Source organism: Xiphophorus hellerii, chromosome 20 (genome assembly GCF_003331165.1).
Source record: "Xiphophorus hellerii strain 12219 chromosome 20, Xiphophorus_hellerii-4.1, whole genome shotgun sequence".
Classification (NCBI taxonomy): Eukaryota; Metazoa; Chordata; class Actinopteri; order Cyprinodontiformes; family Poeciliidae; genus Xiphophorus; species Xiphophorus hellerii.
The window spans coordinates 3,980,420-3,997,433 of NC_045691.1; the positions used below are offsets into that span (position 1 = coordinate 3,980,420).

The window sequence follows — 17,014 nt, forward strand, 5'->3', positions numbered from 1 at the left end:
TTACTGTGAACATCAGAAAGCTAAAATAAACTGTTAAACTTTTTCTCAACCTTGTTGTTTTCATATCGAGTCCAAGCAGGTGAGGCATTACCTGTGTAAGTGTGTCTCTACAGGACCAAAGGTCATAGCAAATGTTTAGATCATTCTATATATAATTTTTGAAAAGTGTAACAGTTTACTGCAATGATGTCATGAACAAGTCAAAATGAACTGAATTAGCATTAAAATAAAATCTTTGTGAATTTAAAATGTGAAGCTATATATTTTATTTTTCAAATCATTTAATAGACTTTGTAACAAAAACTTTGGGTTCAAAGTACCTCAGATGATTGATGAGCCATCTGAACCTTCAGCAGATTCGTTAGCAGGTTTACCTGAGTGGTGATTGGTGGACCAGGTGACTCGATTAATTGGTTATTCTTTGGTAATGACATCAAAATGAAGTGTGAACACTGATAGAATAGGACTGGTTAAGGAGGTGAATTCAAATTCAAAATAACTTTATTGATCCCAAAGGAAAAATAAATAGGCAGATTTAGTACCCATTGGTTCCAACAACCTACCTCCTGTGTCAGCTATCCTTCACTCATTGTCTGATAAAACTTCCTCCATAGGTCATCTACATCCTAGCCCTGGTCAAGTCTAGGTCCGATTATTCTGGGTTTTCAGGTCTTCTAACTGAACTTGTGAAGATAAAACCATTAATACAGGAGCACAATTCTACCACTGTGGTGAATTTAATGAGATACTTGACCAGAACGGATTTGACGGGTTCACTCAAAACCGTTAAAGCAGTTAGTCTTTATTTTATAGATTGAACATTCACGGGAAAGTAAAGTTTGTCTATTGAACATATTTAGGTGTATTCAGCTCATGAATTGCTGATTTGAGGTCATTTTAATAAACCGTTTCTTTCATACGGTGTGGAATAAACACATTAAGTCTCGGACTGTTAGTTTCAAATGGTCTATGTTAATTCTCTCAGTTTGGTGACTGAAATCCAGTTCAATTCTATTCTGGGCTTTACTTCGCTGTGGTTTAAACACTTTGACCTCCTCAACATGGCACCGGGAAGCAGATACGTCGAAACCGGAAGCGGGTCAGTCGCCGCGCCTGCGCAGTGACTGTGCCCGGGTCCCTGTAAAGATGTCTGAGCAGGCGGGGAGGGAGCGGAGCGGACGACTGAAAAGCAGCGCGGAGAAGCCCCAACTGTCTGCTGTTTCACCACGCAAGGTAAGAGCAGCAGACCCCGTACGAGTCCTAGGAACACACCGACAGCCGGCTTAAGGTTTCGTATTACGGACGGAGGCGGTTCCGGGGCTGCGGAGCCGGAGGGTCGAGATTCCGGAGCAGAAATGTTGGTAAAGGCGCGCAGAGCTGTGGCAGGGGCGTGTCCGCCATCTTTGAGAGGAGTTGGAGCTTAGCGGCGGCAGCGGATCGGAGTTCAGAGTCCGACAAAATCATCTATTGGCCACTGTCAGAGCAGCTATCGGGTCAGGCCGCCCAGTCCGCGGAGATTTAGCACATTTTCAGGCGGTTTGGCTGCTCCTCGGAGTAGTAGTAATCGCCGCGGTCTCCGATAGCGGAGCGCGGGCTTCGAGCACCAGCCGCAGCCTTTTGTTGTCCTCCTCCCCCTCCTCCCTGTTTGCGCTGGCTCTCAGCGCGCATGCGTGTAACCATGGCGCTCGTTCTTGCGTCTGAGAAGAAAAACAACCGAAAAGCTTCAAACAGAAACATAAGATCAGATGGATCAGAACCGATCTACTGCTAGTTAAACAGAACCAATCAGGCGCTGATGGATCAGAACTGATCGGCTACTGCTGGATCAGAACTGATCGGCTACTGCTGGATCAGAACTGATCGGCTACTGCTGGATCAGAACCGATCGGCTGCTGGTGAATCAGAAGCGACCGGAGCTGATGGATCGGTGCCGATCAGCTCCTGATCAACCAGGTGTCCTCTCTGAAGGAACGTTCTTCCATTCAGTTCTCCAGTCTTAGACAGACTGGCAGGTCCAGACTCAGGTGGTCTGGATTAGTCCGTCAGAATCAGGATAAAATCAGATGGCAATGGCAATAGTTAGGTTGAGAGTTTGATTCCCCCCTGGGCCCCTGAGGGAAAGACGTGTTGATGTTCAGGTGAAGCTGAGCAGCAGGAGGAAATGTTCACTCTGTTTAACCTGATAATGAAACTGCATTTTATGTTTATAATCAGAGAATCACTGAAGCATTTCCTGGTTGATGATATATGGTTTTCACAGTTTTAAATCCTAAAATAAATGAATTTATAGATCATCCCCATTCATGCTTTGAACCTTTATCTGATGTTTTTTTTTTTTATTTAATTCAGCTAAAAGTCCAAAGATGCCCAGAATGTTCATTAATTCACCTGTAGATGAAAAATCATTGGAGTTTTTAGTTTTAGTTTTCTCCTCTTGCATTAAAACATTTGGCTTCAATTAATTTTTAACTGAAAACGGTGTGGACCATTTTACTTCCTCTGTCTTTTATTCTGAAAGCCTGTCTCTTCCTATCAGGTCCACATGATTGTGATGAACAGCTGAAATGTCCAATAACAGCCAGGGATCTGTGAAGGGGGAGGCGGCCACCATGGTGCCACCCTCTGGCTCCGCCTCCTCTCACGGACCGCCCCTTTCTCCGTCCACCACCTCCAAATCACCTGAGCTTCCAGGTACCTACCTGTCCTCTGACTTGTCCCTCTATCACCTGTGTCCGGCTCTAATGTCTCACTTGTCCTGCTAGATGAGTTGGTCCAGGCTGGATGGTCCAAGTGTTGGTCCAGGAGGGAGAACCGGCCCTACTACTTCAACAGATTCACCAATCAGAGCCTGTGGGAGGTGCCTGTGCTGGGTCAGCATGATGTCATCGTGAGTTTGCGCCACCAATCGATTTAGCAGTCAATCGACCAATCAGCTGCAGCGCTGATGACTAATCGATCTGTTTCAGTCTGACCCGCTGGGTTTGAACGCAGCTCCTGCAGAGGCAGGAGATGGTAACCTTGGAAACGGCCAGAGGAAGAGGAGGAGCTCTGAGGAGCAGGGGGCGGGGCCTAACAGTTTCAAAAGAACAAAGGTAAAAAACAAGGGCTGCAGCTAACCATTATTTTAATAATCCATTATTTATCCATTAATCGGATAAATTCGGATAATTTTTCCATCACTGGTTAAAAGCATGGTGAATTTCTGTGTTGATGAATAAGTTTTTACATTGTACATAAATTTGTCAACTAAATTTTTTATAATTAGTGGTTTAAAAACTAGACAATCTAAAACAATTCTGATTAAATTCTAACTAAAACTAAATGTCTTTTTAGTCAAATGATCAAAACTAAGTAAAACTTTGCTGTAAAAATTAATACTGGCTGCAACTAGCAATTATTTTAGTAATCGATTATTCTGACGAGTAATCGGATTACAAAATTGGCACGTTCCTCAGATTTTTCAGTGTACTGCTTAAGCTTGTATGTTCCATACAGCAGCATTCCTTTAGTGAACGCTTGATAATTTGTAGCAAAGGATGCATCTGCAGGTAAATAATATAATGTCAGCACCAGTGATATCAGACGTTGGACCACTTTTTTCAGTAACGAGTAATCTAACGCGTTGCTATTTCAAATCCAGTAGTCAGACTACAGTTACTTATCGAAATCACTTTGCGTTACTGTGCGTTACTATCTTCTTTTGTTATTTAATTGTATTTCCTCTACGCGTCTTGTCGAGTGACCGACGTCTCTATGCAACAGAAATGTAAACTATGGAGGGAAGAGGGAGATGCGCAATTTGTTGGTGGAAAAACTGGAACTATTTTGAGTTTCTGTTGCCAAGTCCGATTATTATAAGCGGCTTTGGGCTTTTTTTTTTTTTTTAAGTCACTTGCAAATTTAATGAGTGGCGGGTTGTGCCTTTTTGGGCTCGTTTTTGAACGTGAAGTTACTTTTTGGTCTTGGAAATAAGCAGAGACTCATAATAAATCCCAGAATTTATCCGTCATTAAGGTAGTTTTAGTCAGGCTCTCCCTGTCCATCATTTCCCGGATGATCCGTCCCGCTGTGTCTTTGTTAATGTCAAGTTAATATATTACCTCTGAATGACGTCGAGCTTCGCCTTGCGCTCCAGAAAACTGCAAACATCGAGACTAATTTGAACAGCGCAATAAACGTGAAAACAGCCACGAATAAACGTGTCCGTAGTTGCCAATAATTATAATGGCAACTTAACGCCATTATAACTATTAATATTAAGATAAGTGTCACAAATCTGTGCAGCCATGTGAGTTGTGGAGCTGCAGGAGGAGCTCTGTGCGCTGCGCTTTGACACCAAACGCAGGGCCGTAACGCAGAACCTGGAGGCTGGGGGGAAATACGGGACTTTAAAATCCTTCTTAGAGTTTTCCAGACAACAGCGGACCACACAAATTACTCATGTTTTTTTTTTTGTATTGTTGTAACCATTAAACAATCTCCTCTTCAGTTCATCCTTATCAGTGGAGACACTTTGTTGATGTTACCATTATAAAATAGCTTACAATTGAGTATTGGCAAAGATCAGTGTAATTTTCACAGGAGGCGGAGCGTTGTTGTTAGCAGCTGCTGAAAGTAACTAAAAAAGTTACTTTTAATGTAACTTAGTTACTTTCCAAATCGATTTAGCAATAGTTAGCAATCTAACTGAGTTACTTTTTCAAAGAGTAATCAGTAATCCGATTAAAGTTACTTTTTCAAAGTAACTTTGCCATCACTGGTCAGCACAGTGTAGGGCTGATCTGAAGATTATTTTTAGGATTAACCTATTAAGAATGAGGTAGCCTAAGATGCTCAATAGGAGATTATTATGGGCTTTTTTTTTTTACCAGACGCTTAACCAGGTGAAGCTAAAAGAGGAATTCTGGTAAAACAGATTTACTAAGATTTTTTCTTGTATTAAATCCAAAAGGTTTATATATATATATATTTTTTTTTTTATCGCCCCGCAAGGGGTCTTTTTGTGGGCTCTAGTGTCCCTTTTTTTTTCAAAGTAGGCTGACAGGAAAGGGGAAGGAGAGGCGGGAAGACATGCGTAAACGTCGTCAGGTCCGGGAGTCGAACCCGCGACAGCCGCGTCGAGGCTACGTTTGCCTGAATGTGGGTCGCGCTAACCCCTCCGCCACCACGGCACGCCCCAAAATGTTTATATTTTTGTACATTTTGGTCTTCAGTGCTGCTCTCAAGGTGTTGGTCTTAAAGCAAATGGCCTGTTTGAGTCTGTATACCCCAGTTGACGATCAACTGATTACTAAATTAGTTGGTGATTACTTCAGTAATGGATTCGATTAAATGTTTGATCCTTTATAAAAAAGCAGCCATGTTGGCAGTGTTGATTTTGGTAACAATGAGGATAACGACTTTATTTTGTTGATTCCTCTTTTCTATGACAATAGTGAGACAATGACTAAAGTAACATTTGATGACTAAAACATGCCAAGATGTCTGTGAGTTTTCATAAGGAGATAAAATATTTCAGTGACTCTCTATGTTTGGCCACGCCCACCTCCTGACGTAACTCATTAATCATAATTGACGCAGCGCATTACTTGGAGAGACTTGGTGGATGCAAACCCAGAAAGGATTTATGGACTTATTCCGACGAGGCTATGAAGAACTGTTTCTGAAAGAAGAGCTGAATTGTTGAGGGACACAGCGGCACGTGTGGATTTTGAACGCCGGACAAAACTCGAGGAAACTTAAGCGACACCTGAAGACTCACAGCGCTGATATTATTTCTAAAGTAAGTTATGCATACAATGTTATCTGATAATGGAGTTGAGATAAATTTCTTGGTGAACTGTAAGTTTCTGGCGCACATGACACTAACTGCAGGCTGTGTTACACCGTCAGTTCATTCGCTGATGGATGAACTGACGGTTCATTTCTAACATTTCTACCCAAAATGTTAGTTTTGGGTAAAACGTGGGAGGACTCCTCTTGTAAAATACGGAATCGTTCTTTATTTGGCAGCGAGTTGTTGCTGAAATATTAAAATGGTGGTGGCGGACCGACCGCTATGACCGATGTTGCCTTCAGGTGCTGATCTCACGGTTGCCTAGAAACGGAAAACAATCATCGCGCTGTTTTTTAAACGTCCACCCGGTTCCTCGCGTCCTCAGAAGCAAAAACTGTTGAAATAAAACACAGACGTGAGCAGGAAGATGCGGATCCCTCACTGAACAGACGAAGCTGAAGTTTGTTTCCGATTCCGGAAATATCTAAGAGGCGATTCCACTTAATTTTTCACTACCTTCAGCATATTTAATCTACTCCAGTAAAAAAACTACAACACTTCAAACCTGGACTGGATTATTCTAAACTAATAGCAGAATATTTAAAACCATGTTTGTGATTTGTGAAATCTTTATCTTCAATAAAGGTTGATTTCACCACTTTTTACAGGGTTCATACCGGTCATGGGAAACCTGGAAAGTCATGGAATTTTATTTTTTCTATTTTGAAGACTTGAAAAGTTATGGAATTTAATTTCAGGTCATGTAAAGTTACGGAATTTGCAAACAAGGGCAAAACAATGCAATTTTTTCTGTGGTGCGTGTTTCTCTGGTTCTCCTCTGGACTCGATCCATTCGGTCTCGGTGTCGGACATTGACGTAGGGATTTTATTTCAGGACCACAGCTGTGGAAATGTCACTAAATTGCCAGCATATTGTCCCGTTTATTTAACTTCTTTGTTTTCGCTGGATGCTAAACATACAAATTTATAACGCGACTTCCTAATTACGTGTTTCTGTTTCCGCTGCCAGCCGTCGCCCAACTTTAACTGGCTCGCGGCGCGCTCTGAGACATGCGCAGTGTGTCTCGCGGCGCTCTGAGACATGCGCAGTGTATCTCGCGGCGCGCTCTTGAGACATGCGCAGTGTGTCTCGGAGCGGGAGAAGATGTCCGGCTAACCGCGGGTCTTGTGCGAAAGCATCAGGGTTAGGGAGACATTTCTGACCATGCGGACAACAGAAAGTATGACAGCGGAGCGCAGGAGAGAAAGAAAAAGAGAAGCGCGACAGAGAGGTGATGAAGAAAATATCCAAGATAAGTTGTTTTTTTTAAAACGGAACCACAGTCCCTCTCCACTTCTTAAACGTTAGCCTTGCTAACAGCAGAACCTGGATCTGGGTCTGATCTGGTGCCTGCGGAGTCACAGGCGGTAAAAGCTCGATGTTCTTCGGTAGTCGCAACGATGACTGGATAATCCGGACAGTACTGATCCTGCGTTTAAAAGCTGATGAGTTGGTGTGAGCTTACTGGGCTGAACAAGAAGCAGAGAGCTGTCAAAATATGGATATTAATTTGAAAGCATCGGAACAGGTTTACAGAAAATCAAAAACGACTCCTCTCCAGATCGCGCTTTGAAAGCCAGCTCCGGGTGGTGAGTACATCCAAACAGGCTGATTTATCTTCCATGTTTTGCTTTGCGTGTCGTCATGTTAAAAGTCAGTGGTGCTTTGAAACGGGTTTCTGTAACTGGAAACACGCAACAGAATCCGTCTGATTTACACTCATTTGTGGAGGCGCGACCAGGGCGGTTGCGCCGAGTTTCAAACCGTCTGGAGCGTTTGGCGCGTCGAGCGCATCTGACGCTCCGCGTAGACTTTGAATGTAAACCAGACGCGTTTGGTGTGAACGCACCATTAGCCTCCAGCTAGCAGCGGCGGGAGGAACTGTCTTAAAGTGTACAACATAGCTCAAATGCGCCATGTTCTGCTCTGACACGCAACTAAAATCCAGTCATAAAGTAAAAGTTTTGACCAGGTTTGGCTGTCAGAGGAGAAATACTCAACCTGACTATCTGAGCTTGTTAAGGAAATAAACCTGATAATTACAGAGAAAGATACAGATACATGGAGGTGGAGAGACTCCTGCTGGCCACCTGAATAAGCAGACAAGGATATGAAGACCCCCTGCAGTTTGTTTACTGCAGTGGAGTTGGAGTTGATTACTAAATTAATTGTGAAGGATCAAGAATAAATCATTGCAGCTCTAGAATAAAGCATCCATGTTGGGTCATGTGATCAGTGACTGAGGAGCAGTGGCTGATGGGTAACTGAGTCCAGTTGTGTTTACAGGTGGAGCCGACCACACCCATCTCTCCCAGCACACCTGGAGTCAAACCGTGGAGCTCAGCCCCCGAGGAGAAGCAGGTTCCAGCGACGACGCCCACCACGCCCAGCCCGGCGCCGGCCCCCTACCGACCGGCCGTGTGAGTGCCCCGCTCCGCCGCCGCTCCCCTGCAGGGGCGTTCAGTGACTGCATGTGGGTTGTCGTTCCAGGATCTACTGGGATCTGGACGTCCAGACCAACGCGGTGATCAGAGAGCGCTCGGCAGCCAATCACCTGCCGCCGCACCCCGAGATCGAGCTGCAGCGGGCTCAGCTGGTAACTAAGCTGCGGCAGCACTACCACGAGCTGTGCCACCAGCGAGAAGGTAGGCGAGTGTCCACTGACAGCGCCTCGCTCCCACAGAGCGCATCATGTGGTGTGTGTGTCCGCCTCAGGCATCGACCCGCCGCGGGAATCCTTCAATCGATGGCTGTTGGAGAGGAAGGTGATCGATAAAGGCCTGGACCCGCTGCTGCCCAGCGAGTGTGAGCCCGTCGTCTCGCCGTCCATGTTCCGGGAGGTCATGAACGACATTCCCATCAGGTAGGGAACCTGAACCCTGGTCCAGATAGGGCAACGGTGCTCAAAGTGGGGCTCGCGGGCCATTCACAGCCTCTGGACTGATCTTGTGCAGCCCGCTGACCACACCAAAGGAATAAATTAAATAATTTAGAACAAAACTACAACTTTTTAAATTAAAATCTACTTTAAAAATGTAGGAGGCAACACAATGTGATTAAAATTCTTGAAAATGTTTGAATTTCATTGAGGTGTTTTTAAGGTTTGGAAAATTCTTGATTTCTGTGTAAAGTCCTTGAAAGTTCTTGATATTCAAACTACACAATTTTGGAATAAAGTTTAATTAAAAGCTTACATTTGGAAAATGTTATTTACAGTTGAAACCAGGTATTTACATACACCTCATGAAAAGACAAATTTTTCTTCCTCGCTGTCTGAAGTTAAATCAGAATAAACTTTTCTGGTTCATGTCAGTTAGAAATACCTGAATTATTTCTATTAGCTAAATGCCAGGAAACTTAACGGGAAGATATTTGTAACTTTTTTGCATATTGTGTTTTAGTATTTACTTTGATCAGGAAGGTCATTAACCTTAACAGGATTTGTTTGAATTATTTTAACGTAATTATTCCTAATGACTCAATGACTTATTGATCATCTTGTATTTGATATGTTAAACAATGTTATTGGAATTGGGGGATTTTTGTTAGATTTGTTGTCAGACTAGTCAGGTGTACAGAAAACATTTCAAAACATAACATTTTGTTTTATTTTTGTCTCCTTGTCCCTGCTCTAGAATGCTGAATATTATCACAAAAAAGTATTAATAGCAGTTATAGCTGATATTCAATAACAATAAATTGAAATTGTCTTTTTTTTGTTGTTATTTTAAATAGTTTTTATCTCTAAGTTGGTTTTCTGTAAAGTTATGAAAATTTACCTTGAAAGTGGTTAAATTTTATTCTGGGAAACCAGGAAAATGTGGGAAAATTAGTTTTGGATCTACAATCCTGTTTCTGTAAAAATATCTGATTACTTTGTTTAGGTAAAATAGTTCATGTTTAGTTTACTGTTGAGCAGGTCAAAGAGTCACAACAACATTTTGGTCATTTTAGTTTTTAAAATTATTTAAAAAAAAAAATTTTTTAGGACTAGTGAGTATTTCTGGTCTGACGATTTTGACTCACGTGACCAAAGGTTTGTACACCCCTGGTCTATACAGCTTGGTGGGGTTGTGGCTGCTGATTGACTCGGTTCTGGTCCGTTTGTGTCCATCAGGTTGTCCCGTATCAAGTACAAGGAGGAGGCTCGGAAACTCCTGTTTAAATACGCCGAGGCAGCAAAGAGGATGATCGACTCCAGGTGAGCCCCAGCCGACCAATCACAGGGTGGGACGGCGCTGTGGGTGTGGCTCATGCTGACCTTTGACCTGTGCAGGAATGCGAGTCCAGAGAGCAGGAAGGTGGTGAAGTGGAACGCCGAGGACACGATGAACTGGCTGCGCAGAGATCACTCTGCCAGCAAGGAGGACTACATGGTAACGCCTCAGCATCACATCACTTTCTGTCACATGACTTCACCAGCCAATCAGGAGCTGAGCAGGAGGTCACTGAAACTAGAGCTGGACCATCCAGCTTAGAAATAAACTTTTTCATAGCAGATCCAATTTTAAATTTTTATTTTTTTTTAAACAAAATTACAAATGATAGAAAATATTTTATTTTTTTTTTTCAGTAGAAAATATTTTATTTTATTTTTTCAGTCATCCCTTCTGTGAGTTGGACGACGGTGTATCAGGACCAGGCGACAATAATTTTTGTTTAATTGTGACAATGTAGCAATAAAAAAAATAAAGAATTTTACATTAATGTCTAAATATTTTTAATAAAAAACTTGTAGAGATGCATTAATATGAACAGCTCTGTTGTGATTCAGTCGCTACAAAGTTCTGCTGCTGCAAAGTATAACTTCACAGCAAACTTTAATCATTTTAGCTTTTATCTTTAGTGTAGAAGTTCTCATAAATTTATTATCTTATTCTCCTAATATTAGGACTTTATTCTGGTAATATTTCGACTTCGTTGCACAACTTTTATTCTCTGAATTAAAATAAAAGATCGTATTCTGGCCCTGATACACCGTTGTAGATTTGACTTGATTTAGAAGGTAATATAGACAAGATGGCCGTTCTGAACACTGACATCACTGAACTATGGAAACAAAAAGATTTTCCTAAAATTAACCTTCAAAACCCAAACATTTCTAATTGAAAGCAGACGCTCAGGCCCCGCCCCCTTACAGGTTCAGCGACCCCGATGTCTCACCTGTGCCTGTGTCTGCAGGACCGCCTGGAACACCTGAGGCAGCAGTGCGGGCCGCATGTTACGGCCGTCGCCAAAGACTCTGTGGAAGGAATCTGCTCCAAGATCTACCAGCTGTCGGCCGAATACAGCCGCCGCCTGAGGCAGACGCACCTGAGCCTGCTGCAGGACCCCTCCACAGGTACACACACACCTGAGCTGCTTTTATTTATTCTAAATAGTTTTTTAATGTACCGGTAACTTTGGTGATGGGTTAAGCTAGCTTCATACCTCTCTATTTTTATGTGTCGAGTATAAAAGCCTCAACATGAACCTCTAAAAGCTCATCTTTAAAGGCTGAGTGGTAGTCGAGCTTTTAGAGGTTTGTGTTGATTGCGCAGTGAGACTGATGTGAGCGTATAAATCTGTGTGAATGAAAAATAATGTTTAGCGTTAACATTTATCTCAGTCTCTGTTCTGTAACTTAATAAAGTAGGACAAAAAGATCCAGACAATCAAAGCATGAAATCACCAAAAAATAAAAATATATAAAACAGAATTAAGGATACAGTAAGCATACTGTACAGAAAGATTACATTATAACATAAAATACTGTGGAATATTTTAAACCTACCTGGGTAGAATATTTTAAAACACATACAGGATGTTCATTAAAACAGAACATTACAACAAGTTTATGTAAATGAGCCAAATCTGCAGCCAATCACAGCCAGGTGTTTTCATCCAGTCACAGTATTTCTTTTAAATCCTGCATTCACATTGAGAAATAACAACCAATCACAACCAACAGATCATATTACCGCACCAAGCCGCAGACATTAAACCAAACCTTCAGATTTATGTGAATACAATAAATAAATAAATTTTGTATCCTTTTGATTAATGACGTTCCGATCAGGTTTTTTTGTTGCCGATACCGATCATCCATGAGGCCGATCATCTGAATTGGCTGTTCAGTTTTCACTTCAGGTATAAATGCTACTCTGTGATCTGGCAAAATGGAAAAATGATCTGGTAATAAATTCACTTAATTTAGACGTAAAACTTGCAAAAATACTTGCAGACACAAAACAGCAGCTACTCAGTCAAAAGGACTGAAAAACCTGCAATCAGTAAAATATGTAACAGTAAGGCTCTCAGCCATAAATTATTCACATCACAGATATCAAATAATCTCAAGAAACTGACTTTGTGTTTGACCCTGTTTGACCTCGTGGTTGTAGAGACGTGCGCGTCGCCGCCCCAGTCACGGCTCGTCTACTGCTACCCGGTCCGGCTGTCGATCCCGACCCCCGCCCTGCCCCGCGTGGAGCTGCACTTCGAGAACGACGTGGCCTGCCTCCGCTTCAGAGGAGAGATGGTTAAGGTCAACCGGGGACACTTCAGCAAGCTGGTTGGTCCTGTAATCTGGATACTACTGGGAGTAATCTGATTACTCTGCTGTCTCTCCAGGCCTTCTGTCTGGTCATTAATTGTGTTTCTGGAACTTTAAATCAATGATGGGGGTGCCAATACTTTCTCCCTCTGAACAGAAACTGAAGTTACAACAGTTTGGGATTTTTTCATTAGAGTTTAGTTTTATTCTGTTTGTTTAACTCAGCTTGAATGAGTTTTTAAAGTGTGTTTGCTCATTTTTGTTAGTTAAATATTGTTTAGTTTTAGTTTATGTTTTATTCATTATAGTAGTAATCTTAGTTTGTTTCATACTTTGGTTAATTTTTAGGTGCAGAACTCAAAAAGTACTGATTATGTTAATTATACTATTTTAATAAAAACAACAAGCTGGCTGGATGTTTTCCCAACTTCTGCTGTCGCCATTTAGCCGCATGAGTTCACAAAGATGACCGACGTAAACTACTGATTCCACAGCAGCTCAAAAGACTAATGAATAGATTAATAAACATGAAAGCCAAGGACATTATATCTATAATTTCAGATATTATATAATTTTTAGTTTTATAAACACACAGCTAAACTAAAGCTAGAGTCTTGATCTCAAGATCACACCATAAATCTGGGTGTAGTGATGACCTCTGACCTGAACCTTCAAAGCTACAAAAAGACGGTGCCAAAGTCGGCCTTCTGTCACCTGAAGAACGTTTCCAGGATCAGAGGACTAATGTCCGCTGTTCCAGAACAATGCTGCTGCTGCTCGTGTTTTCACTAAAAACAGGACCCTGTCTTCACCTGCCTGACTGTCCCCACCTGTCTTCACCTGCCTGACTGTCCCCACCTGTCTTCACCTGTCTGACTGTCCTCACCTGTCCCACCTGCAGGAGCTGCTGTACAGGTACAGCTGCATCGATGACCCTCGCTTTGAGAAGTTCCTGGCCCGAGTTTGGTGCCTCCTGAAGCGATACCAGGTGACTGTTCTCCAGCCGGTCCGGTTCCGGTCCAGTAGTTCTGCAGTGACAGCTTCGTTAACTAGGTGTGTTTGTGTCCAGGTGATGTTTGGCAGCGGTGCTAACGAGGGCAGCGGCCTGCAGGGGGCGCTGCCGGTGGCGGTGTTTGAGGCATTGAACCGGCAGTTCGGCGTCACCTTCGAGTGTTTCGCCTCGCCGCTCAACTGCTACTTTAAGCAGTTCTGCTCCGCCTTCCCCGACATCGACGGCTTCTTCGGGTCCAGAGGGTGAGGCGCTCACCTGGCCAGGTGATGTGGGCGGGGCTTATCGGGGCGGCGCTGACGCTGTGTGTGTTTCAGGCCGTTCCTGTCCTTCAGCCCGGTCAGCGGCTCGTTCGAAGCCAACCCGCCGTTCTGCGAGGAGCTGATGGACGCCATGGTGACGCACTTCGAGGTGAGAGCCGGGCCGCTGCGGGCCAGGTCCGGGCCGGTTCTGGACTCATTGGTCCGTGTCTCCATCAGGAACTGTTGGATCGGTCTTCCGAGCCACTGTCCTTCATCGTCTTTGTTCCTGAGTGGCGCGACCCAGTGACGCCTGCGCTGACCCGAATGGAGGCCAGCCGGTTCCTGCGGCACCAGCTGAACGTCCCGGCCTACGAACACGAGTACCGCTCCGGGAGCCAGCACATCTGCAAGCGGTACCGCTCTGGTTTTGATGGGGCCAGGCGGGCTTAGCAGAGTGACATACTGAGTCCAGATTTATTCATACCCCTAACATAGAGCTGGATCAAAACAAAATCGGCTATTTCTGATTTTCAAAAAGTATTAGGGCCAGGCTACAATTAGTTTTTCCATTATAAAGTTATAATATCAGCAGAATAAAGACCCAAGTTTACCAGAAGAACGTCGTAAAATTCAAAGAATAACAGTTCCTGGTTATCAAGGTCTAACAGAGCAGCTCTATCAGTCTGCCAGTCTGGTTACTGCCACCTAGTGGTCAGTTTGCTCGAAAATTCAGCTGCTGATAATTTTATGCTGATGTGTTAAAAGTTGAAGTATTTCCTTTGTGTTGGAGTTCTTATAAAATTATTTATTCTCCTAATATTACAACCTTATCCTCGTAATTAAAAATAAAAAATTGTAGCCCGGCAATGACAGTGGTAGAGTTGACCTGAATTTAAAGTCTAAGTAAACAGTAGATGCAAAACACGCTTTTCCAACAACATGGCCGCCCTGGCATCAATCTGAATGATAAAACGGTGCAAAGGTGAAAAAAAATATCCATATTGTCCAAAAAAAAGAAAAAATGTAATTTGGAAAATGTTTTTTTTTAAATATTTTTTTTAGGTTTACCAACCCGTTTTGCTGATTGGAGGTAACTGTGTGGTTCTGTAACAGTCCAGTCAAAGTCCTGGCCTAAAGATTAGGATTATGGTTTTGAACCTTGCAGGGTATGAATACTTTTGGACTGCGCTGTCCCTGCCTCTTTTGTTTCTGTTTTTTGGGAAGCGTGTTCTGACCCAGTTCTGTTTCCAGGGACGACATGTACTACCGGGCCGTCCACGGCACCGCCGTGCTCTTCCTCCAGAACGACGCTGGCTTCGGAAAGTGGGCTCCGACTCCGGAGCGTCTGGCGGAGCTGACGGCGGCGTACCGCCCCTCTCTGTCTCGCACTTCCTCCTTGTCGTCCCCTGGCCCCGCCCAGTCCGCCCCTGGAGACAGAGACTCCGCCCCTAAGGCCTCTGATAGGACACAGAGCGCGATGATGTCACCTGGCGGCCATGACAGCAACAACAACGGCAGCAGCAGCAGTAGCAGCCCTCAGGACAAGCTCACTGCGATGTAGAGGGGCGTGGCCACTGCAGGCCACGCCCCTAATGTAAATGTGTGTTTACGAACATCACCAGTCCCTCACCAGCACCTGTAGCACATCCTCACCTCTTATTGGTAATCTACCACCGCCATCAGGGGGCGGAGCCTCATTTAAACTTCACTACGTCTCTTTAGTCTGTTGGCTGCTCTGATTGGTTGAAGCTCACCTGAAGCTGAATGATGTCAGCGTCTGAACTGCTTCAGAGTTCCAGCAGTAAAATCCACCTGAGGGGCGTCCCCTAATTGGTTGTTATGGCAGCTATCATGTCTGGGACCCGGGCCCTATAGCAGGGGGCGTGGCCTCGGTAGCAGAGGGGCGGGGCATCAGGTAATCCTGAAACTGTGACAAGTAGTCATGGAAACGATCTTTCAGTCCCAATCCAGTTCTGTGATTCACACGAGATTAGAAAATACAAGCTGTTTAGGTGAGCTTTAGTCTGACCCAGTTTAATTCATACCAGATTAATCTGGATTAAACCAGATTTATCTGGTGTGAATTAAACCAAATTAATCCAGTTTAATCTGGTGACCTCTCTAATCTAGTTTGGTTCAGTTCAGTTTTTTTTTTAAAATTTGTTTTGATTTCTTTGATCCATTACAATCTGGTTAGATCCAGTCTGATCTAGTTTGATTTGTTTGGACCTACTCTAATCTGGTTCATGTTTGTTAGATCCAGTATGTACAGGCTTTGGCCAAATAAATCTGGTATGAAGGGATTTGGGTTGTGTTGGGATGGGATATAACCAGATTAATCTGGTTTAATCCAGTTTAATCAAGTGAACTCTAATCCAGTTTAATTCACACCAGGTTAATCTGGATTAAACCTGATTAATCTGGTGTGAATTAAACCAAATTAGTCCAGTTTAATCTGGTGACCTCTCTAATCTAGTTTGGTTCAGTTCAGCATTTTTTTTATTTAATTTGGTTTGATTTCTTTGATCCATTACAATCTGGTTAGATCCAGTCTGATCTACTTTGATTTGGTTGGACCTAATGTAATCTGGTTCATGTTTGTTAGATCCAGTATATTCTGATTTAATCTAGATAAATCTGGTCTGAAGAGGTCTGGGTTCTGTAGGGATGGGTTAGTCTGGATTAATCTGGATAGAACCAGTTTTATCTGGTTTAAACCGGTTTTGTCTGAACGTGTCCATCTTTAATAGGAAGAAAGCTGACTCCTCCCACTTCTGAGTGCTCTCTGATTGGCTGGTGGTGGACCTATCAGGCGCCTGTCTGTGTGTAGATAGTGTACAGCTGGACTGATTTGAGGTCTGTTGATGTTTTGCTGTTGATCAGTTTTTATTTGGTCTAATTTAACCTTTTTAAAGAGATGAAATGTGTTTGTGTGTTTTAACCGAACCAAAGTGTTTATGATGTATATGAGTGTGTACAGTAGAGCCGCGTATGACAGCTGGGCTCCTCCTGCTCTGCATGAACCCGCTGGAGGAAGTTCAGACCTGGACTAGGTGGTCTCCTCCGGGGTCCTTCCAGCTTCAGTGTAAATTCAGTCTGTCCTTCGTACTGCCTGCAGAAAACCTGCAGCTTCTCTCCTAGTAAAAATATATCCAGCCCAGTACGACCAGTCACCTCGTCCTTCTGCACACACACAGACATTCTTTCTATCTTCCTGAGGACTTCCGTTAATTTTTCATTTATTTATCTAGCCTGACCCGTGATTCAAATGCTTCTGCTCCTTATGGGGTCAAGCTTTAGGCCCCATAAAAACCATAAGATGTGACTGAACATCCACGATGAAGTGAAAACCCAGAAGTTACAGTTCACCTTAGTCCGACCCAGTTCGGTT

At 43.3% G+C, this 17,014-nt stretch overlaps 1 protein-coding gene across 2 annotated transcripts; it reads left to right on the plus strand.

Moving 5' to 3' along the window:
• The first annotated feature begins 1,119 nt into the window (after positions 1-1,119).
• Positions 1,120-16,786, plus strand: pcif1 (phosphorylated CTD interacting factor 1). 2 transcript variants are annotated; one of them, XM_032549453.1, is made up of 16 exons: positions 1,120-1,233; positions 2,537-2,691; positions 2,763-2,887; positions 2,967-3,092; positions 8,112-8,257; positions 8,328-8,482; positions 8,553-8,700; positions 9,955-10,038; positions 10,114-10,213; positions 11,019-11,178; positions 12,221-12,390; positions 13,274-13,360; positions 13,442-13,626; positions 13,699-13,792; positions 13,861-14,036; positions 14,875-16,786. In XM_032549453.1, exons 2-16 carry the CDS (start codon positions 2,565-2,567, stop codon positions 15,182-15,184), a joined length of 2,193 nt encoding a protein of 730 aa, XP_032405344.1. In that variant the 5' UTR covers positions 1,120-1,233; positions 2,537-2,564; the 3' UTR covers positions 15,185-16,786. The 2 variants fall into 2 exon arrangements, with proteins under 2 accessions (XP_032405344.1, XP_032405346.1); XM_032549455.1 differs by having other exon boundaries at positions 8,124-8,257.
• Positions 16,787-17,014: the final 228 nt, after the last annotated feature.

What these genes read in the sequence shown, in the direction of transcription:
- pcif1 (XM_032549453.1), top strand. Translation starts at nt 2,565, where the DNA reads ATGTCCAATAACAGCCAGGGATCTGTGAAGGGGGAGGCGGCCACCATG. An exon ending in GGCTTCTTCGGGTCCAGAGG is followed by an intron (nt 13,627 to 13,698) that starts GTGAGGCGCTCA and finishes TGTGTGTTTCAG; the next exon opens with GCCGTTCCTGTCCTTCAGCC. An exon ending in AGCCAGCACATCTGCAAGCG is followed by an intron (nt 14,037 to 14,874) that starts GTACCGCTCTGG and finishes TTCTGTTTCCAG; the next exon opens with GGACGACATGTACTACCGGG.